Raw genomic sequence first — 23,672 nt, 5'->3', positions numbered from 1 at the left:
GAGAGACGGAGAGAGAATTCCAAGCAGGCTCCGTGCTGTCAGCTTGGAGCCTGACATGGCCTTGATCCCATGAACCATGAGATCGTGACCTGAGCTGAAATCAACAGTTGGAAGCTTAACTGACTGAGCCACCCGGGTGCTCCTTATGATTTTATTTTCAAATAATCTCGACACCCAATGTGGGACTAAAATTCACAACCCCAAGATCAAGAGTCCCGTGTTCTACTGAGTGAGCCACCCAGGCACCCCAGTGTTAGCTCTTTAGATGTTTGGTAGAATTCACCAGTGAAGCCATCAGTTCTAGGGCTTTTCTTTGTCAAGAGACTTTTTACTATTCATTCAATTTACTTACTAATTATGTCAATCAGACTTTCTGTCTCTTCATGATTTATTCTTGGTGGGTTTTGTGTTTCTAAGAATCTGTCCATTCCATTTAGGTTATCCAGTTTCTCGGTGTACAATCATTCATAGTACTGTCTTATGATCCTTTTTATTTCTGTCACATTTGTTTGAATGTTTCCACTTTCATTTCTGATATTAGTAACTTGTCTTTTTTGATTAGTCCATCCAGCTGCAGTTTTGTCAATTATGTTGGTCTTTCCAAAGAGCCAAATTTTGTTTTGATTTTCTCTGTTGTTTTTCTATCCTCCATTTCATTTTTCTCTGCTCTCATCCTTACTATTTCCTTTCTTCTGCTAGCTCTGTGCTTAGTCTGTTCTTTCTCTAATTCCTTAAGTTGTGAAGTTAAGGTCATTGACTTGAGATCACTCATCTTTTTAATGTGCTTAGAATTATAAATTTTCCCTAAGCACCACTGTCAACGAATTCATTAGTTTGGGTAAGTTGTGTTTTCTTTTCCATTCATCTTTGATTATTTTCTAATTTTCTTCATGATTTATTCTTTGATTCATTGGTTGTTTAAAAGTGTGCTGTTTGGACAACACATTGAGCCTCCGGTGTTTAAAGTCCAAAGTTGTTGACTATATTTATAGCCTCTACAAACTTACAGCTTATAAGCATAAAATGAAGAATTCAGCCATAAGCATTCCTTTTATTCCAGAAATACCTGTGAGAACCAGAATAGCTTCAAGACTTAAACCAGTTGAGTTTTGAGACGAGAGAACATGGAAGAAATCATAAATCCCCTGCAAGTTGCTCAGATGGTGATGGGCATATCTGGTCCTCATCAGTAAATGGAAACATTTTAAGTCGGTACAGTAAAAGGAGATGTTAAATATCAAAACTAATCATAAATATGTGAAATGTTTTTAGCTTTCTTTGTACAATTTCTAAAATCTGAGTTTGTATTTAAGTTATATATATATATATATATACATATATATATATATAATATATATGTATATGTAAAGATATATAAAAAATAAAAGTGGGTTGTTTAGTTTCCATAATTTTGTGAAGTTTCTAGTTTTCCTTCCATTACTGATTTCAATCTTCATTCTGTTATGGTCGGAAAGATACCTTGTATTATATCTATCTTCTAAAAAAATCCACTAAGACTTGGGGCACCTGGGTGGATCAGCCAGTTAAGCATTCGACTTTGGCTCAGGTCATGATCTCATGGTTTGTGGGTTTAAGCCCCTTGTCGGGCTCTGTGCTGACAGCTCTGAGCCTGGAGCCTGCTTTGGATTCTGTGTCTCCCTCTCTGCCCCTCCCAGGCTCGCACTCTCTTTTTCTCTCTCAAAAATAAATATTTAAAAATTAAAAAAAAAAAACAAATTGGGAGCCTTGAATAGCAGTTCAGAGTTTTCTGATACACCTCCATTACCCTGCTTTTTGCCAGCTATTATGACCAGTGCATTTTGGAGGCCATGCTTCACAACTGAGACTTAAAGATCCTTTTATGGAGAGTTCTCCAGTTGAGTAGAAATCCTTCTATAAAAGTTGGCTGTGATTTGAAGCTATACTACAAAGCTATAGTAGTTAAAATAGTGTAGTAGTGGCATAAAAATAGGCGCATAGACCAACGGAACAGAATAGAGACCAGAAATAAACCTCACATATACAGTCAACTAATATTTGATAAGGAGCCAAGAACATACAGGAAGGGAAGGGCAGTCTACTCAGAACATGGGAAAACTGGATGAGCACAGGCAGCAGCATGAAATAGGGTCTCCTCCTTACACCACTCACAAATAGTAACTCAAAATGCCTCAGATTTAAACATAAGACCTGATACTCTAACATTCCTAAAAGGAAACAGGGAAGAAGTTGCTCAACATGGGTTTGGCAACGATTTTGTTTTATGACACCAAACGCACAAACAACAAAAGGAAAAAAAATCAACAAGTGGGACAACACCAAACTGAAAAGCTTCTGCACAGCAAAAAACCATCAACGAAATGCAAAGACAATATGCAGAATGGAAGACAATTTTGTAAACCATACATTTGCAGTTAATATCCAAAATACGTAATGAAATCATAAACTCAACCACAAAAAGCCCCAAACCATCCAACTTAAAAATGGCCAGAGGAGGGCACCGGGGTGGCTAAGTCACTTGGGCGTCCGACTCTTGGTTTCGGCTCAGGTCACGATCTCACAGTTTTGTGGGCTCGAGCCCCACATCGAGCCCCGCGCTGACAGCACAGAGCCTGCTTGGGATTCCCTCTCTCCCTCCCTCTTTGCTCTTCCCCCACTCGCACTGACTCTATGTCTCTCGAAATAAATAAACTTAAAAAAAAAAAATGGACAGAGAAACTAAATGGACTATAACTGAATTTTCCAAAGAAGACTTCCAAACAACTGACAGGCACATCACCAGAGAAATGCAAATCAAAAGCATGATGAGATATTTCCTCATACCTGTCAGAATGGCCATCATCAAAAAGACAAGGGATAACAAGCGATGGTGAGGACGTGCACTGTTGTGGGACTGTAAACTGGTTCAGCCACCATTGAGAATAGTATGAGGTGGCTCCAAAAATTAAAAACAGAGCTATTACATGATTCAGCAATCCTACTTATGGGTATACATCCAAAGGAAATGAAAACAGGATACCCAAGAGAAACACACATGCCCTTGTGGAGGGACAGTTGAGTCACAATAGTCAGGATATGAAATAACCTAAGTGTCCGTCAATGGATGATGAGAAGATGTTGTGTGTGCGCGCGCGCGCACGCGCACACACACACACACACACACACACACACACACACAGTGGACTACTATTTGGCCATGAGAGAAGAGGAAACTCTGCCATTGTCAACAATGGATGGACCTTGAGGACATTATGCTAAATGAAATAAGTCAAATACGTCATGATTCATGTCTTTTATGTGCGGAAACTAAAAAAGCTGAAATCACGAAAGCGGAGAGTAAAATGGTTACCAGGGGTTGCAGGGTGGGGGAATGGGAGAGAGATTGTTTAAAGGTACATACTTGGAGCTTGGAAGTAAGTATGTCCCAGAGACCTACTGCACAGTGCAGTGATTATAGACAACAAAAATGTATCATGAGCATTAAACCTGCTAGGTGATTGGACCTGAATTGCTCCCAACACTAGAAGAAATGATAGTTATGTGACCCATAGAGGTGTTCCTAATTCTAAAATGGCAGTCGTATTACAATATAAGTGTGTCAAATCAATACATTGTACACCTTAAACTTACACACAATGTTGTTTGTCAAATATCTCTACAAAAAAACGTCGGGGGGTTCTGTTACTCTAGGAAAGACTTCATGTCTCTCTGAATGTTTAAAAGGCGTTTCCTGTTGGGAAAAAGCATAAAGATAATGAGGACTTATTTCACTGACAACTTAGAATGCAACGCATGAACCTTAAAACCAAAACCACCAGCTATTTTACTAGCAAAACTGGGTTTATTCGGGAATAGCAGAAATCTACAATCCAGGACAAGTGATCCAAGGAAAAACCATAGACAAGTGAGAATAAGGTACGGGAGACTCTTTTCTAGTTTTTTTTTTAATTTTTATATGTCTATTTATTTTGAGAGAGAAAGAAAGTGTGAGCAGGGAAGGGGCAGAGAGAGAGAGGGAGACACAGAATCAGAAGCAGGCTCCAGGCTCTGAGCTGTAGCACAGAGTCCCATGCGGGGCTCGAACCCACTAGCCCCAAGATCACGACCTGAGCCAAAGTGGGACACTGAACCGACTGAGCTACCCAGATGCCCCCAGGAGGCTCTCTTATAGAGAAAAGGAGGGCTGTTGTAAACAGAAAGTCCACTGGAGGAAACTGGGACCTGGAAGTGTGATGGCTTTTCATTGGCTGATCCACGGCAGTCTCTCCCTGGCTGGGCCGTGGCTGGCTCTCATTGCCTGGGTTGTTGCTGGGGGAGGCAGAAACCTTCCCTCCTCCCACCGGGTTAGTAAAGCGGTAGCTGCAGTGGAATCCACCTGCAAGGTGCGTCCCTTCCTGTTGGGGCTGCAACTGACCGGAGTGGTAGGGCTGAGAGCTCCCCCTGCTGGCCACCCGATTCCACTCTAAACCACGTTTCCTTTCAACTTTAACAGTATTTTATTTTTTAAAAATTCTTTTTTTTTTAACGTTTATTTATTTTTGAGACAGAGAGAGACAGAGCATGAATGGGGGAGGGTCAGAGAGAGGGAGACACAGAATCCGAAACAGGCTCCAGGCTCTGAGCGGTCAGCACAGAGCTGGACGCGGGGCTCGAACTCACGGACCGCGAGATCATGACCTGAGCCGAAGTCGGCCGCTTAACCGACTGAGCCACCCAGGCGCCCCTAACAGTATTTTATTTTTAAACTTCTGAAACTTGAGAACAAGACAACCTAGTTAAATAATACAGTTTTCCAAAGCTGCGCATGCTCATTTCAAGCTCAATTTTTTGCCCTGAAATACAGAAACAACTTCCTAAAACTCCTAGACGGGGGCACTACTACTCTGATGATCTGTGATTAGATCTGTGATCAATCACAGTTGGTAACATCCTTGTTTCTCCTTGGTAAGGGTTTTTAAAATTCTAGAATAGTGCATTCTTCTAGTCTTACCCCAATTTCACTCCAAATGTCTCCTAGAGGCATATGCCATGCACAGGAATCGATCTCCCTCCTTCTCACTTTCACAAGCTTCGGAAATCGGCATCAGACACACTCACCGTGCTACATCGATTCACAACGGTGGGAAGGCTTGATTAGTATTGAGCAGTCGGCCCCTTCCGATGATCCTGATGAACTCACCCACGCGGATGGCCTCAGGTACAAGGAACTTGGTGTGAGCCTGGACAGGAAGCTGCTTCTCCCCGCGGCTCCCACTCCCACAGTATCGGCCTCCCTTGTGTCAAACCTTAGGTGTTTTTTTCAACGCTAAGCTTAAGTTTCAAAAAAATCGTTTCAGGAATAAGTGTGCAACACGAGAAACGGTTTAATTGGGAAGCCTTCTAATTAATGAAAACTAATTTCATTTCTATTTAAAAAGGGGAATGAAAGGACTAGTTATTTTGAAAGGATAGAATGTGGAATGGTTGAAAGGGAACTGGAGTACCTTGCTAGGTGCCAGGGCCGTGTGACATTGGTGAGGACACAAAGGCACACAGGCCCTTGTTCTACTTTGGGCGCTTCTTTCCTGAAAATCAGTTAACAAAAATTTCCTTTCCTTTTCCGATAGGAAACGTCAGGACTCCAGCAGCTGCCACTCTGCGGAAATGCAGCCCAATGGAAAGCAGTCGCCTGACACGCACGGTGGCCTGCAGACCTCTCGGCTACTACCGTAAGGGGTCACGACGGCGAGGGTCACTGTCCCATGCAGAGGGTCACTGTTTCGGGGGCCGCCCCCGCGGGAGCCCAGTCGCGCCCACGGCTGCGCCACTCGACGAGCCTCAGCCTCCCGACCCCAGGGAGCGCCCCGGACCGCCCGCGCCCCGAGGCTGGGACCGGCGGGAGCGTCCCCGGCCGCGAGTTCAAGGAGGAACCCGCCCAGACAGGCTTCCCGCTGATTGGCCGAACGCGAGGAGGGCCAGAGGTGATTGGTCCGGCCGGACGCCTCTCCGCGCGCACGCCGCGGTCGCGCCTTCTTCCGCCGCCACAGTCTGGTGGGCGGACGCGATTGGAGCAGGCGCGTCGGCCCGCCCGGGCGCGCCCCGCCCCCGCCGGAGAGCGCGACGTCACTACCCGGCGTGCCGTGCGCGGCGCTTCCCCCACCCGCTAATGTTTTGGCCGATTCAAGATGGCGGTGCAGGAGTCAGCTGCTCAGCTTTCCATGACCCTGAAGGTGCAGGAGTACCCGACCCTCAAGGTGGGGTCTGCGGGCCGGGGTAGCGGCCGCGCTTGGCCGGGGCCCGCGGGCCGCAGGGGTTCCGAGGAGAGGGAGGTGGGGCAGGGTGGGGGCCGGGGCGCGGCCTGGGGCACCGGGCGGGGTCTGGGGGTCTGCGCGTCCGGGCTTCCGAGGTCTCGGGGTCTGCGGAGCTGGTCTTCCGGGCTCCCCGGGGCCTGGGGGTCTGCAGGGCCGGCCTCCCCGGGGTCTGGGGGTGGTCTGCGGGGCTGGGCTCCCCCGGGTGTGGGGGTCTGCAGGGCCGGCCTCCCCCGGGTCTGGGGACCCGCGAGACCGGCCTCCCGGGCTCCCTAGGGCCGGTGGGGTCTGGGGTCCTGCAGGCCCGGCGGGTGTGGCGTGTGGCCGCCCATGCCCCTGCCCGGCCTTAGAGGACTTCGTGGCAGGGCGTGGAGCGCGTCTGTCTGGCGCCCCGCTTCGCCCTCTGGAGTCCGATTGTGGCCCCTTCATCCTAAAGAAAAAAACAAACAAACAAAAAAAACCACAAAAAAAGCATGAACTGCCCCAGTGACATTTCCGGCGGTAGGCAGGCTGGTGACTTTGAGGGCCGGGGTGGAGGCCGGCGTTTCCAGGGTGTGGGGTCGCGGGCGCAAGAGTGCCCGATGTGGCTCGCGGTGGGTGTCCCGGAAGCTTAACGTCAGAGGGTGTTGGTATGTTGGCTTCCAGTCGCTAATTAGGAGCCTACAGGGAGAGACCTAACGACCTAATGGGAACCCATCTTGTGGGGCGTCACCAAACCTGAAAGACAGCCCTTGCCACTCGGTTGTCGGTTGTGTGACCTTGGATGGCCACTTAGCCAAGTCGCCTTCCTTGAGCCTGAAGCCCGCGGCTCTCATAGGAGGGGCTGCACTGGCTCCTTACCTAGTTCGCAGAGGAGTTGATGAGAACAAAGCATCAGGAAACAAGTTCCTTAGGAGACGAAGGCCGCGACATTCCCAGGAGAACGGTGGCTAGGCATTTGTGATTCCAAATTCCTTTCCTGAGAGGCCGGGTAGCTTTTTCCTCCTCGTGGCAGAGCCCAGAGCCCAGTGTCCCCATCCACCTCAGTGGTGACAGGTGGCGGCGATGGGTGCGGTGAGAGCTGAGCCCGGGGAGGGGGGCGGGGGAGGGGGGCTGGGTTTGAATACTGCCCCGCCTTGCCCGTCACTTACTGAGAGACCACTCTGAGATCCTTTACTCATGTCAGAGACGTGATGGCAGCAGCGTCACCTTGGGTGAATTGAGGGACCCCGCAATGCTTGCAGTGGTGCCGGCACTCTTTGGAAGGTACATGGGATAGCTGTCGCTGTTCGTCGGAGGGTCCTGCACAGTCCTCACCAGAAAGCAGAAGTGAGGCTTTGTTGCTTTTCTTTAACCGGCTGTGGAGCGGTGGTGTTTCTCGGCGCCTTGTCTGACCCAGGAGGACAGGAGAGCGCTGTTGACACGAACCAGCTGCCTGTTCGCCAGGCCCTTTCGAGATTAGGTGCTGGGCGGTGGTATCTCCAACTCCTTGAAGGCCCTGTGGCTCACATCGTGCCACCTGAGGCCCCCACCAGGCATCATTTGGGTTGATGTTTATCTCCCTCCACCAAAAACAAAAAAAAAAGGCTTTATTTGGGGAGCTGTTGATTGCTGGCCTGTTGTCTCACTCAGTCCACCACCAGGCCTGTCGTGGGGCTGACAGAATTGTGGCAGAGTTCGTCATTTGTGGTGCTGGCTGGTGAGTGTGGGCAACATCAGGCAGGAAGGGATTTCCCTTTCGAGTTCTTTCTGTTGTTTCACAGCCGTGAATGTGATTTGATTTCTAGAATTATTAAATAGTCTTTGATTAAAAATAGTCCTGCAGGTATTCATACAGGTAAAGAAATATTGTAGTGTCATTTCGAGTGAGCTCGCCAGATTGAAAAGAGTTTTACTTCTGCTTTAGATGGATTTTTTTCGGGTGCGCTTGTGGGGCTCGGTCAATTAAGCCTCTGAATCTCGAGTTAGGCTCGGGCGTGACCTCATGGTTTGTGAGTTTGAGCCCCCATGGGGCTCTGTGCTGGCAGCGCAGAACCTGCTTGGGATTCCCTCTCTCCCTGTCTCTGCCCCACCCATGTTTTTTCTTTCTCTCAAAATAAATAAACTTAAAAAAAAAGGATTTTTCAAATGTTTTTGAGAGCACGCACACGCACGCAAAAGAGAGCATGTGGGCAGGTGAGAGGGGGAGGGGCAGAGAGAGAGAGAGAGAGAGAGAATCCCAAGCAGGATCCTGCGCTGACAACACAGAGTCCCACACCGGGCTCGGTCTCACCAGCCAGGAGATCACGACCTGAGCTGAAATCCAGAGTCGGACACGTAACCGACTGAGCCACCCGGGCACCCAGCTTTAGAAAGCTTTGAAATTTTTTTTAACGTTTATTTATTATTGAGAAACCGAGAGAGACAGAGCATGAGCGGGGGAGGGACAGAGAGAGGAGGAGACACAGAATCCGAAGCGGGCTCCGGGCTCCACGCTGCAGCACGGAGCCTAACGCGGGACTCGAACCCACAAACCGCGAGATCGTGACCTGAGCTGAAGTTGGATGCTTAACCGACTGAGCCGCCCGGGCGCCCCTAGAAAGCTTTTAGATGAATTTTTGCGATCAGAGAAGCTATTTCCACCATATCCTCTCACAGATTTAGATCACCTATGACAAATTTTCTGTTGACACGTGTGTCCCTGTTGAGAGTTAACATTTTTTTCTAGAAGTTTTCGGGAGTGATTCCTAGTGCACGATGAGGAAGTTTCACCGGGAAGCTAGGGACCCTTGCCTTAGGAACGCACGCTAATACAGAATTCCACAGAATTGCACAGAACGCTGGAAGGCCTGACACTTCGGAGCTGTGCCGGTCACAGATGCAGGTGCCGCGGGCGGGAGGGACGCCGAATCCGCGCCAGGGCGGGGGGAGTGAGGGCTGAGGGGCTGGTGTTCTGAGAGGCCGGTGCTCGCTTCTCCGGTTCAAGGGTGCGTTGTGCAGCAGGGTGGGGGGAGCAGGGCCGAGCCCCCCCCCGTTGCCGTCCCGACAGCCGTTCCTCCTCACACGTGACGGGACAGGGGTCTTCGCGATTCAGAACATCGGCCAGTCGGGCCAGGTTCCTCACAGCCTCGGGGCCGGGAGGGGGCTCGTGGGCCCTGGTGGGCACCGCGCTCATCCGCTGGCGAAGCGGGGCGAGAGTGGCATGGCCGTGAGGCGCTGCTGCCCACACGTGCCCACCCGGGCACCCGCTCCTTCGGGAGCCCTCCGGTGTGCGGCGGGCGACGTGGCCAGCACAGGCGCGTTCGGGCTGGGCGACGGCGTAGCGGGGGCCCGGCAGCGCCTCTAGCTTCTGCCCACCAGATGCCAGCGGCATGCCCGCAGGATGCCTCCAGGTACTGCCAGACGTCCCCGGGGGGGGGGGCAGAAGCGCCCCAGTGAGAGCCACCGGCCGGGAGTTTGCTCTGCGGAACCTGTTTTTATGTTCTGACCACAGCAGGGAGAGGGGGGTCGGTGGGACACGAGCCCTGTGTCCTGGGCCTGGTGGAGGCTTTTCCTGTCAGCGCCCTGAACCAGAGGCCCTGCTGTAATTGCATTTTAAAAAGCGTTCTCTCATAAGAGTACCTTATGTTTATTTTCCAAATCATTCTGATCATCCTGTTAATATTTTGGCGCATTCTATTTTTTTTTTCCCCTCAGAGAGCTGAACTACGATAATTTTTTAGAGACCTTTACCGCTACCCAAGTTAGGCGGGGTTTTCATCACAGCCCAGGAGAAGGGGTCTAGAATCGGTCCTTGGGAGACCTGGCTCCGGACCCTGATTCCTCATCTGGAGTCTCGCCTGGGACCTCGTCCGGGCCCTCCCAGCCAGGGGGTCCCCCACCTGAGCCGGTTCAGTGCCCCCTCCCAGCTGGCCCCTCTCCCTAACTCGTGACAGGCTGGGGCCTGGGGCAGTGCTCCCAGTGGGGTCTGTGGGCCTACCTCCTGGGTCCCGGGTCCTCTATGGCAGTGTTTCAGCGTCCCGGGCTTGTGCCAGCGCGAGGCCCAGAGTTCCAGGTTTCGGTGAACTTTCCCAGACTCAGCTGGGGATTTAGGGACTGCGGGTTCTCAAGTTTGAGGATGGGTGGTCAGCACGAGCGTTTGGTCTTAAGGGACAGATATCCTGATTGTGCTGAGCCCTAGAGAGTGGCAGTCGGCTGGGTCTTTACTTCCTTTCCCTTGAGATCATTTGGTTGACTGAATGAGCCCTTCCCTCCCCCAGAAGGTGGTTGTATTACTTGAATCCGGCCTGGGGCCTGGTTCCCTTCCTCTGGTGGGACCTCCAGAGCCTTCCGGAGTCCCATCTGCTCTTCCCTGCAAGAGCCCCGTGTTGCCTTCGCCTTCCAGAACCCCCCAGAGCTAGAGCGTGGTCGAAATCCTCCCGGCCTTCCGCTCTGGTCTCTGCACCGCTGCTCAGATCCTTGACCACAGACAAGACACTTGGGGGCACAGGTCGACGTGCCCGCTCTGCTCATGATGCTTGGAAGCAGCCTCGTGCTGGGAGAGGAAGGGCTGTGGCAGCTGGAGGCATGGGAAGCCCGGCGCCAGGCAGGCAGCAGCCAGAGGTCCTGGGCGTGAGGTCCGAAGGCGGGGCTTGCTGGTACCGCCCCCCTCTCGGAGCCCCCGCGAGGCACCCCAGGGCAGAGGTGCCAGCTCCTTCGGCCCGCACTCCTTGCTGCTCCCGGAGAACTCTGTCCCCATCCTGGTGCCACCGGGCTTGGCGGGAGGGAGCTGTTAAACAAGTAGGTGCCAGCCTTTCGGATCCCGGAACCGCGCGTGGAGTCAGGCGAGCGTGGGGCCGTGGGGGGTGCGATGGCCCTCCGGGGGCGGCCAGGGCACGCGCACTTGGGGGAAAAGCTCCGCGGGCTGTGTTGGAGCCTAGGCGGACCCTGGCACCATTGGCGTCCAGTCCCACCGGAGCCGTAGGGCCCAGGATGTCCCCAGAGCCTCACGGAGGTTGTGACAGCGGGGCCCCGAGGGCCCAGACCTCCCCACGGACCGCGTGTGCGGCTCAGCAGGAGTGGGGAGCAAGCCGGGAAGACCCCCGAGCACTAGAGGAAGGAGGAGGCCGGCCGGTGTGTGCGGCGCGGCACCCCCCTTGGGGCTTTGGATGAGTGGGGCCGCTTGGTGCTGACCTAATCAGGGCAGGGCACGGTCTCCAGAGGTAGCTGCTGGTTTTCACGGCTGTGCGTTGTTTTAGTCTTTACACTTGGGGGCCACTCTTGAGAGCTTTCTGAGGAAACCGATGTATTCGCTGTTTGGATAACAACTAAGTCATAGTAACTAAGTGTTGTTAAGTAGTTTAATAACTGAAGTGTGGCCGAATGTGGCTAAGGGAGGAACACACCCAGCTGTGCAGATGGCCTCGCTGACTGTCCCCTCCTCGTTGTGCCCCCCGCTTCCCGCACGTTCCTCCCAGCTCCTCCCACACGACGGTTGCCGCCCTCCCCTCGTGGTCCGCTCGCCCTCCTGGCCCGTGGCTCCCGCACTCTCGTCTCTTCCCTCCTGCCTCTGTTTCCCCTTTTCGCTGGCTCGCTCCACCAGCGTGCACACGGCTCTGGTCGCCCCGTGCCCTCCAGCGGCTGCTTCCTCTCTCTGCCCCCTCCTCCCGCATGTCTGTTCGGTCTGAGTCAGAAGTGCCCCTAGGTCACAGTCCCCTCGCCTTCGGTATAAGTGCCAGTCGCCAGGCGGTTGCCTCCTCCTCTCGGCCCCCGGGGCGCCATTCTCTCGCTTCCTCTCACGGTTTGTCTTCTGCAGATGCCTTTGCTCTTCCCTTGGCATCCTCCGGCCCGGGGTGACCGTGGCAGCCGCCAGCCCTGGGGAGGTCTCTGTGCCGCGGCCTGCCACTCCCCCCTCGCCTCCCCTGGACTCCCGCCTGCTGGGTCTCTTCGTACATCTGGGCAAGGCCTGGAGGACACGGCCCGCAAAACCATGCCCTGCCCTGCTCCTTGGCCCCCGGCCGGCCCATCCCATGTGGAGCCCGCGCTCTCCTGCCGCTCGTTCAGGGTCCCTTCAAAACCTGGGGGTGTTCCTGACGCCTGTGTTTCCCACGATCCTTGTGATCCCCTGCTGTTCTGCCCTGGCTGTGGGACCGCGGCCGCCGTGTCGCGGGCAGCACAGAGAGGGAGAGGAGGGGAGAAGGTGCCAGCTCCCTCCATGGGGCCTCCCAGAAGTGCTGTTCAGCATTTGTGCTTAAGCTCGGAGGCCAGGGCTTGGGCTTGGCTGTGTCTAGCTTCAAAGGGACCTTAAAAAAAACAGCCTGGCTGTGGGCTTGTTGCCGCCCTGGGCCTGAATGAAATTGGGGTTTGTGGCTCCTGCTGTGATCTGTCCCTTCCTCTGTTTTGCTTTCTTTATGGCTTTAATCACAGCCTGACGGAACTACCTCTGTCTGCTTGCTTTTGTCGGAGGCCCCGTTAGAAGCCATGCTGCCCGCCGGCGCTCTGGCCGGGCCTCCCGTGATCCTGATGGTGTCTCCCAGGGAGCACCCACTGACGGCCCCTCCTCCCTGCACAGGGTCCTGTTGGGCCCCCAGGACTGCACCCTGGCCAGGTTCCTCCCCAGCTCACAGCTGCCCCCTCCTCCCGGCTGTGACCATGCGCCGTCTTGGTGATCGTGTGTGATCTCGTGCGCTCCGAGGACGCTCCGTGCGTACCAGTCACTGCCAAAAGGTCATCTCCCCCACCCCGGAGCCCAGGGTCCAGGGTCACCTGGATCTCTGTGACGTAGCTCAGCAGGAGTAGATCTGAACTTCTTAACTTGTCTGCCTCCTCCCCGTCTTCCCGGTCTCAGGCTAGGGCCGTGACCCCTCTGTCCTCACAGCTTAACATCTGTATGTCGTTCTGTGGCTCCCCAGCGTCTCAGAATCTCCCGCAGCTCACTGCCTTCCTCCTGCCACCGTGGCCGCAGCCCCCATTGTGTCTGTGGGTTGAGGTGGCCTCCTAACCGGTCCCTGCTCTGCCCGAGCCCGGCACAGCTACCACAAGGCCGCCCCAGACAGCACCTTCCCTGTTCTCCGTGGGTCCAGCGTGGGTTTGGGCCCCGACCCCTGCCTCTGCCCCCACCTCCTCTTCCTCACCCTCCTCTGCTCCCCTGGGCATTTGCCACGGTGGCCTCCCTGCTGCTAGAAGAGGTGCTGGTGGCTCCTCAGAGCCTCTGTACCCGTTTGCTTTGCCCGGAACCCTCTTCCTCCAGGGGGTCATCTGTCTTCCTCCCTCACGGTCTCGGATCTTTGCTTCGGGATCTCCCTCAAGGTGGGATCACCTTATTTCAACTGGGAGCCTCATCATCTCCCTCTCTGTTTTTCTTCTTCGCCATTACTGGCATCTGAGACATTCTGTATTTTGCTTCTGTCTGTTTCTGACCCTGGGATTGTAAACTTTGTGGAGGGCAGAGAAGAAATAATTCATTTAACAAGTGAACCATTAGGGGCACCTGGGTGGCTCAGTCACTTAAGCATCCAGCTTTGGCTCGGGTCATGGTTTCGTGGTTCATGAGTTTGAGCCCCGTGTCAGGTGGAGCTTGAATCCCTCTTCAGGATTCACTGTCTCTTCCTCTCTCTGCCCCTTGTGGGACGGTCTCTCTCTCCCTCCCTCTCTCTCTCCCTCTGCCTCCCTCTCTCTCTCTCCCTCTGCCTCCCTCCCTCCCTCTCTCTCTCCTTCCCTCCCTCCCCCACCCTCTCTCTGCCCCCATGGGATGCTCTCTCTCTTTCCCCCTCTCTCTGCCCCTCGCTCACTTGCGCTGTCTCAAAAATAAAAACAAACAGGGGCGTCTGGGTGGCTCAGTCGGTTAAGCATCTGACTTCGTTCGGCTCAGGTCATGGTATCACGTTTCGTGGGTTCGAGTCCCACGTTGGGCTCTGTGCTCATAGCTCAGAGCCTGGAGCCTGTTTCGGATGCTGTGTGTGACTGTCTGCTCTTCCCCCACTCGTGCTCCTTGTCAAAAATAAATAAACATTATGAACATTTTTTAAAAAGATAAGTAAGACATTAAAAAAATGTTTCTAAATAAAAACAAACAAAAAAGGAAATGAACTATTAAACATTATTTTGGCATTTCTGTCCAAAGAAGTAAAAACTGAAACACGAGTAAATGTAACTCCAAATGGATGAGACGTGTTTATGTACTCAGAAAACACAAGCAAACTAACTGGAAAATTACTACTCCAGTTAATGAGAATGTTTCACACAGTAACGGGCACACGAAAAATACCCCCAAAGCAGTCACTTTTCTGTGTCAGCAATAACCCGTGAAAGCGCCTCGTGGAGAAGCGCCTCGTGGGGAATGTTGTTCACGATAACAAAACGGCAACAGAGATACAGTCTCACGGTGAGCTTTGCCGGTGATGGACACCGAGGAGACACCACGTGGTTTCTCAGGAAAGGCCTAGAGGACGACCTTGGCACCGGCAGGGAACGTCGTGTCTGTCGGAAGGACGCTGACGGCTGAAGATGCCCCCGATCGCGTACTTCTTACTTGTGATCGGAGGCGCCCGTCGGGCCGGGCCTGCCCGACGCCGAGGCACGTGCGGGCCTCGTGCAGAGCTGCTTCCGGGTCCCCGTCGCAGCTAACCAGCCGGGAGGCCCGCGCTGCTGGAGCCACCGACGCGAGCGGATGGCGGGGCCTGCCGGCGGGGGGCGTCGCCTTGGGTGGGCGAGCCCGTCCTGAGGGCCGCGGGCGCTCGACCACGTGGAGCGCGGCCCCGGTGCTCCCACCGCAGTGGTGCTGCTGGGCTGCGCCGTGCGCGCCGGCTGACTCGTCTGACTCGATCTGGAGCTCGCGCCGCTTTCCTCGTACCTCCCTTTCTAAAACGGGCCGGCGCGGGAAGAGATCTCTGCGAGTGCCCAGCGGGCGGCAGGTGAGACGGTCGCGCACCCGGAGAAGAGGTCATGGGGGCGCTGGCTGTGCTCTTCCCCCTTCCCCGCGATGGCCCCCGGAAGCTGACGGCAAACGTCTGTTTTCAAGAAACCCACCGGAAACCGGACGAGCCTCCCCCTGGGTGTGTGCTGCGCTCGGGAGGTCAGCCCAGGGAAGCAGGGAGCTGCTGTGATTGGGGAGACGTCTCATGCCACGCGCAGGAACGTGAGACAGAGATCTCTGGGATGTAGAGAGATGTCTCCCGCCATCCAGGGCTCAGTCGAACACTTTAGAAGGTGTCACTAGCTTTGGAATAAATACGTCGAGACCCCTCGTGAGGTTTCTTCATTGTGAAAGATAAGTCCTGTGCCGTTGGGGAAATACTTCCTTCCTGTGCTGGTAAAAATGGCTGCAGACGTTATGATGACAAACTAAAGTGCGTTTCTTTGTCAGCAAATACTGTCAGCAATCCCAGAGCAAACACTGGAGAAGGTTTGAACAAACACACACTCAGGCAGATGACATGGTGTAGGAGGATCGCTATAGAGCTGGAGGGAAGTACAGATGTTTTCTACAAAACTTAACTTACGGTGTTTGCCAGATTCTGTTTCAATCATGAAAACAGGAAGGATACTTTTTATGAGTCACTGAAGGGGAAAAATGTACTGGAGGAAGTATAATTTAACATCAGCTAACTAAACAGAAATCCTGTGATCTTAGAAGTTGTCATGCAACATATTAACAAGGAAAGACTGAGTACATTTGATTAATACAAATTTAAATCCTGGGGATACCCAGATAAAAATAGAACCAGAATTTAAAAGCAAATAACAATTTTATTTGGGTGCTGGGTGGCTCGGTTGGTTGAGCATCCGACTTCGGCTCAGGTCTTGACCTCGCGGTTCGTGGGTTTGAGCCCTGCATTGGGGTCTGTGCTGACAGCTCAGAGCCCGGAGCCTGCTTCCGATTCTGTGTCTCCCTCTCCGCCCCTCCGCCCCCCTCAAAAAATGAATAAACACTAAATAAAAAAGCTTAAGAAAATAAAAGCAAATAACAATTTTTTAAAAATTTACCAAATATGAACCATAAAGAACTGATTCACATTGATGAGAAAGATCCAAAACCTCTTTTTCTTGTTGAATGTTGGGTAAGGAGCACAAAGGGAAAATGGATCGGGTTGAACCATGTAAAATTGCTATTTTGTAGGTTAAAAAACGATGGCTGAACAGGCTATGACCTGAAAAGAGGTTAAAAAAAAAACAAAAAACTTACCATAAAGAAAAAAGCCCAGGATCATATGGCTTCACTAGTGAATTCTAGTAAATGTTTAAAAAAGAATTAACACTGATCCTTAAACTCTTTCTAAAAAAATAAAAACGAACCTTTCCCAACTCATTCTGTGAGATCAGTATTACCCTGATAGCAAAATCAGACATAGATATCCAAGAAAACTATAAACCAGTATTTCTTATGAATGAATATAGGTGTTAAAATCCACAACCACATGCTAGCAAACTATATTTGACAACATACAAAAAGGTTTATGTACCATGACTAAATGGGATTTACCCCAGGAATGCAAGGTTGGTTCAACATACAAAAATCAACGTAACATACCACGTTAACAGATAAAGGGCACAAGCCATGTGATCATCTCCATAGACACAGGGGAAAAAGCACATGACAGAATCCAACACTTTTTCATGATAAAAACCCTCCATTTATAGGAAAAGGAGAGAACTTCCTCAACTTAATGAAGAGCATCTATGCAAAAACCACAGCTAATGTCATGCTTAGTGGTAAAAGACTGAAAACTTTCCCCCTAAGACAGAGGTAAGGATGTCCATTCTGGCCACTTCCCATTCAAATTTGTCCTGGAGGTTGTAAGCAGAGCAGTTGGGCAAGAAAAAGAAATATCAGGCACTCACATTGGAAAGGAAGAAACAAAACTTTATTTGCAGATGAAATGATCTCGTATATGAAAAGTCATGAGGAATACACATACATACCCACACAACTCATTAGAACTGATAAACTAGAGCTAGAGCCGGGTTGCAGGACACAAGATAAGTATACAAAGACAAGTTATACTTCTACACCCTGGAAACGAGCAATCAAAAAGGGATGGAAAAAATTTTTATAAGAGCATGAAAGACAATAAAGTACTTAGGAATAAGACTTCACCGTTAAGACAGCAGTAGATTCATCTACAGATTCGACCCAGTCCGTATCAAATATCAAAATACTAGCTGGCTCTTTTGCAGAAATTGAGAAGCCAATCCAAAAATTCATATGGAAATGCAAGGAATCCAGAATAGCCAGGACAGTTAATTATCTGAGTCCAGTCAAGCTGCTATAACAAGAGATCATAGACTGGAGTGGCTTAAACAACAGACATTTATTTCTTACAGTTCTGGAGGCTGGGAGGTCTCAGATCAAGGTGCCAGTACATTCACGTTCCCGGTGACCCTCTTTGGTTTGCAGATGGTTGTCTTGTCACTGTGTGCTCACATGAGAGAAGATGCATGCTGGTCTTTTCCTTTCACGAGGACATTGATCCCATTATAGAGGCCTCACACTTGTGACCTCGTCTAAAGCTAATTATGTCTAAAGGCCCCAACGCCAAATACCATCACATTGGGGATTAGGGCTTCAACATAGGAAATGGGTGGAGACCCAAACATTCAGCCAATAATGATCTTGAAAAAGAACAAAGTTGTAGGACTCACATTTCCGGGTTTTGAAACTTAGTACAAATTACACTTTTGAAAAAAAATTTTTTTTATGTTTATTTCTGAGACAGAGGGAGCAAGTGTGAGTGGGGGAGGGACAGAGAGAGCGGGAGACACAGGATCCAAAGCAGGCTGCAGGCTCTAAGCTGAACTCACAAACCATGAGACCGTGACCTGAGCTGAAGTTGGACGCTTGACTGACTGAACCACCCAGGTGCCCCCAAATTACACTTCTTGCTTATTGGCTAAATGGCTAAAAATAGATTAGTGGGCTACAACTGAAAGTCCAGACATAAGTCCGTACGTAATTCTCAATAAGGGTGCCAAGAGGGTTCCATAGGGAAGGGAGAGGGTTTTCAACAAATGGTTCTAAGACAACTGGAGATCCACTTGCAAAAGAATGAAGTTGAATTCTTCCTTCACACCATATGCAAGCACTAACTCCAAATGGATCAGAAAGCTAAATGTGAGAGTAAGAACATCTAAAGCACAAGAAACCAAAACAGAATTCTTGGTTGTTGAAGGTTGGACTTCAAAAGTGAAAAGCTTGGGGCGTCTGGGTGACTCAGTCGGTTTAGAATCCAACTTCGGCTCAGGTCATAATCTCACAGTCCGGAAGTTTGAGCCCCATGTTGGGCTCTGTGCTGACAGCTCAGAGCCTGGAGCCTGCTTCCGATTCTGTGTCTCCCTCTATCTCTGCCCCTGCCCTACTTGTGCTCTATCTGTCTCTCTCTCTTTCTCTCAAAAATAAACATTAAAAAGATGTTTTTAAGTGAAAAGCTTGTGCCTCCAAGGACAGAATGGTGAGAAATGTTTTCATATCACATCTGATAAGAATCTAGTAGTATCCAGAATCTACAAAGAACTCTTATAGTTCAATAACATAAAGACAACCCAGGTTTAAAATGAACAAATGATTTGAATAGACTTCTCCAGAGAAGATATACAAATGGCTAATAAGTACGTGAGAAAATGCTCTATATTATTAGTCATTAATGAAATGCAAATTGAAAACCACAGTGAGATGCCACTTTATGTACACTGAAACGACTGTAATTGGCAAGATGGACGGTACCAAGTGTTGGATGATGATGTGAACGAACCGGAACTCTTCACGGACTTCTGGGGAGCATAAAAGACACTTTGGAAAGCAATCTGGCAGTTCTTTAAAAAGTTAAACATAGAGGGGCGCCTGGGTGGCTCAGTCGGTTAAGCGGCCGACTTCGGCTCAGGTCATGATCTCGCGGTCCGTGAGTTCGAGCCCCGCGTCGGGTTCTGTGCTGACAGCTCGGAGCCTGGAGCCTGTTTCAGATTCTGTGTCCCCCTCTCTCTGACCCTCCCCCATTCATGCTCTGTCTCTCTCTGTCTCAAAAATAAATAAACATTAAAAAAAAAAAAAGTTAAACATAGAGTTACCAGCAATTCCACTTCTAGATATTGCCCCCGAAGAAATGAAGAGATGTCCACACAAAAACCTGTATGGGAATCTTTGTAGCCATATTATCCATAATAGCCAAAATGTGGAAGCCATCGAGATGTCCATCAACTTATGAGTGTGTAAATAAATGGTGAATTCGTGTGGTGGAATACTATTCAGCCATAAAAAGGATTGAAGTACTTACATCATGGTGTGGAGCCTTGGGAACTTGCTAAATAAAGGAAAAAAAGCCAGGGGTGCCTGGGTGGCACAGTCGGTTAAGCGTCCGACTTCAGCTCAGGTCATAATCTCACGGTCCGTGAGTTCGAGCCCCGTGTCGGGCTCTGCTGACAGCTCAGAGCCTGGAGTCTGCATCGGATTCTGTGTCTCTCCCTCTCTCTGCCCCTACCCTGCTCATGCTCTGTCTCTCTGTCTCAAAAATAAATAAAAACATTAAAAAAAAGAAAAAGCCAGACAAAAGGCCGTAGAATGTATGATTCCATTTATGTGACGTATCTAGGGCGGGCAGATCCGTGTAGGTAGGAAGCTGGCTACTGGTGCTTGGTCGCCTCGCTAAGGGGAGGACTTCAGTAGGTAAGGGATTTCTCTCTGGCTTGAGATGTTCTGGAAGTGTTTGTGGTGATAGTTGTACAACCTTGAGATAACATTAAAAGCTAAGTTGTACACTGTCAGAGGGTGAGTTTTATGATATCTGAGTTGTATTTCAACTAAGAATTGGGAAGTTAATGGCAGCCTGTCAGCATTTTGTACAGCCCATCTCAACAGACGATCAGGGAGCCCTCCTGCACGGCACCACCAGGCTCGGGCTGGTGCCGGTGGCCCGTGGGTCCACATACGTGTGCTGGTCGGCCTTTCGGATGGACCCACAGAATTAGAACGGCCGGGTCAAAGGTTCGGCACGGTTTGGGTGGCGACTGTCAAGTCCCCCCCGCCGTCCATCTGCACTCCCCGCCAGCCGCGAATGGGGTCCGAGTTTCCCCAGACCTCACCCCGGGTTTTCCGTGGCGGCACAATCCAGCGCAGCCGCCCTGAGCCCCGCGTGGCAGTGAGTGCTCGCAGGGCTGCTGGTCCAAATACGTGCTGTAAGTGTGAAATAGAACGTACACTCACTCGTAAAGATTTAGCACAAAGAAAAAAAGTAATGCAAAATGTCTGTAAATATTTGGGGGGTGTTGGATTAAATAAGATCCACTAAAAATCCGTTTCATCCCGCTCTTTTCAGCAGGTGACTGGGTGGGCTCTGTCTAGCAGTCTGGGTGAACTACTAGAAAACTTAAAATTGCACGCATGTGCGACTCAGAGTTGCGTTGGGCGGCCCCGCTCTGTGGCTTTCTCCTTTCCATTTGTCTTTTGTCTGTCTACTTACTCTGTTTCTGAGAGGTGTTTTAAAAAGAAAAAAGCCTTGCTCCGGTGTTTCTTCCCACGGCCTTCCAATTCACAGTGATTACTAATACTGTGGGCGTATCCTCACCCCTTACTCTGTTTTCTGTCTCCTGTGCTTTTGTGTGTCTTCTGTTTCCTTTTTGTAAATTGATAAGGTTTTCTTTGTTCCATTTAATTTCCTCTTGTGGTTTGGCAGGCTCACAACCACACCCCAGTCGTGACAGATCAAAAAAAGTCTCCAGACACTGTTGCCGAGTGGGGGGGGAGGGGGTAGTCGACCTGGTGGAGAAGCCCCCCTCCCACTGGTCCCGGTGTTAGAACATCACCTTCTGGGTCTCGCTTGTCCCTCACCTGTGTCGGAGCTTCAGCGTGCTGCACCCCACATCAGCGGGCACCAGGTTACCATCCCCGTGGGTGGGCGTTCAAGTTGGTTCCGGTCTCGGGCTTAAGAATAAAACTATGAGCATTTGTGCACAACTGTCTTTGTGAATACTGTGTGTTCATTTCTCTTGGGATTGCAGTTGCTGAGTGACACGCGTGTGTTTAGTCGTACTAAACAGCCAGACTGTCTTCCCAGGTGCCAGCGATGGCATCCAGGTGTCCTCGGCCTGGCCAGCAGGTGGTGTGAAGTCTTGGGGCTCTCCAGAGAGACAGAGCCAGTAAGGGAGGGAGAAACGGACAGGGGAGGTGAAGAGAGATTGAGACCGACCGGAAGGAATTGGCTCGTGGGATTACGGAGGCTGAGGTCTGCAGTGCGCAAGCTGGAGCCCCTGGAGAGCCGATGGAGCAGCCGGGGTCAAAAAGTCGAAAGCGCCTGGGGGCCCGGAACAGCTGACGTCCTAGCTCTGCCGTTGAGCGGGGAGAGTCCCTCCTCCCAGCCTCTTGCTCCCTCCAGGTCTGGGTGGATTGGAGGAGGCCCACCCCGCTGGGGAATCCGCCTGCTCTACTCACTCAGCCCATCACCCAAATGCCGATGTCCATTCGTACCGAGAGCCGTGTCTCCCCCAGTGTCTGCGCACCTCGTAGCCCAGTCAGGTTGGCAACACATAAAATTAACCCTCCCAGGGGCGCCTGGGTGACTCAGTCAGTTGTGCATCCGGTTGAGTGTCTGGTTCTTGACTTCAGCTCACATCATGATCTCACGGTTGTGAGTTCAAGCTCCGCGTGGAGCTCTGCCCTGGTGGCACAGAGCCTGCTTGGGGTTCACTCTCTCTGCTCCTCCCCTGCATGTGTGCGCGCGCGCTCTCTCTCTCTCTCTCTCTCTCTGTCTCAAAATAAATATTTTTAAAAATGGGATTGTCTTGGTCTTGAGTCGTAAGAGTTCTAAGTATGTTCTAGGTACAGGTCCTTTGTCAGATTTCCATATGGTAAATGTTCTCTCCTAGTCTTGCCATAGTTGTCTTTATTCTTAAATTGTCTTTCAAAGAGCAGAATTTTGTTCTGATAAGGTGTAATTGATCAATTTTTCTTTCATTCTATATCCCTTTAGGAAACTTTGCTTGTCTTAGGGTTATGAAGATTTTCTTCTATGTGCCCATCTAGAAGTTCTTAGTTGTAGCTTTTCTTTCGGTCCCTGAGTCCATGATCTTTTAAGGGGGGGTTTATGGACCACCTGAGGTATAGACTGAAGCCCTCCCCCTCCCATGTCACTGTCTAGATGGTCCTCTCCGCCCTGGATTGCTTGTCTCCTTGGACAGAACACGATGAGGGTCCATTTCGGGGTTCTCCACACTCCGCCGGTCCCTGTGTTGCTGCACGAAGGCCACACTGTCTTGATCGCTATAGCTTCACGGTTAAGTCTTGAAATCAGATAGCATTGTCATGTAGCATCAGTATCAGGAATATCGTTTTCATTGTGGTGAAACGTGACGCGAACTAGCCATCTCAGGCCTTTTTAAGTGTGCGGCAGGCGTCCAGACCTTTTTGCCTTGCACAACTGGAACTATGTACCCGTTTGTCTCAGTCAATCCAAAGTGCTGTGGACCGCGTGCTTGTAAGCCACAGGAGGGTATTCTCCAAACTCTGGAGGCTAGGGCATTGGGCCGGTGTGGTTCTGGTGAGAGCCTCCTCCGGGTTGCCGATGGCCACCGTCTGTCTGCATTGCGTGTGGTGAAGAGTGAATGGTCCCTGTTGTAAGGACGCTGATTCCAGTCTTGAGGACCCCACCCGGGTAACCCAGTCACTTCCCAGAGCTCCCGTCTCCATACGCCATCCCAGTGGGGGTGGTATTTCAATGCACAAACTATGGGGGACACATTCAGTCCCGGTTGCACATTAAACAGCTCCCCCTGCCCCCCAGCCCCTGGCAGCCGCTCTTCTGTGTTGTGCTTCTGATCACATGGCTCCTCTGTCTCATGTAGGAAGAATCACACAGCTTAGTCTTTCTGTGCCTGGCTATGCCACTTGGCACAGTGTCCTGCAGGGTCACCCGTGTCACACCAGTTGTCAGGACTTCCTCTCGTCGGGTGGACCACGTTTTCTCACCCGCGCGTCTGTCGACGGACTCTGGGTTCTTGCTCGTCTTAGCTGATGTGAACAGTGCTGCTGTGAACGTGGGGTGCACGCACCTCTTGGAGACCCTGCTCTCAGTTCTTCTGGGTGCACACCCGGGCCAGACGTGGGCTTACTGGATGGCAGGGGGAGGCGGGCGTGGGCTTGCTGGATGTCAGGGGGAGGCGGGCATGGGCTTGCTGGATGGCAGGGGGAGGAAGGTGTGGGCTTGCTGGATGGCAGGGGGAGGCGGGCGTGGGCTTGCTGGATGGCAGGGGGGAGCGGGCGTGGGCTTACTGGATGGCAGGGGAGGCGGGCGTGGGCTTACTGGATGGCGGGGGAGGCGGGCGTGGGCTTACTGGGTCACAGGGGGAGGCGGGCGTGGGCTTACTGGGTCACAGGGGGAGGCGGGCGTGGGCTTACTGGATGGCAGGGGGAGGCGGGCGTGGGCTTGCTGGATGGCAGGGGGAGGCGGGCGTGGGCTTGCTGGATGG

At 51.5% G+C, this 23,672-nt stretch overlaps 1 protein-coding gene across 5 annotated transcripts in view; it reads left to right on the top strand.

The window, feature by feature from the left end:
* The first annotated feature begins 6,108 nt into the window (after positions 1-6,108).
* The window catches only part of MAEA (macrophage erythroblast attacher, E3 ubiquitin ligase), a 37,402-nt gene continuing 19,838 nt past the window's right edge, over positions 6,109-23,672 (top strand). The window contains exons 1-2 of one of the 5 annotated variants that reach the window (XM_042937135.1): positions 6,148-6,233; positions 8,974-9,129. In XM_042937135.1, the coding sequence (XP_042793069.1) occupies positions 9,124-9,129 (6 nt within the window). In that variant the 5' untranslated portion in view covers positions 6,148-6,233; positions 8,974-9,123. Of the gene's footprint in view, positions 6,234-8,973; positions 9,130-23,672 lie in introns of all 5 variants that reach the window. The other 4 variants (XM_042937138.1, XM_042937139.1, XM_042937134.1 and 1 more) reach the window with 4 other exon arrangements.

The sequence above is a fragment of the Panthera leo genome, chromosome B1 (assembly GCF_018350215.1).
Source record: "Panthera leo isolate Ple1 chromosome B1, P.leo_Ple1_pat1.1, whole genome shotgun sequence".
Classification (NCBI taxonomy): domain Eukaryota; kingdom Metazoa; phylum Chordata; class Mammalia; order Carnivora; family Felidae; genus Panthera; species Panthera leo.
This window is presented reverse-complemented; position numbering and strand designations above follow the sequence as displayed.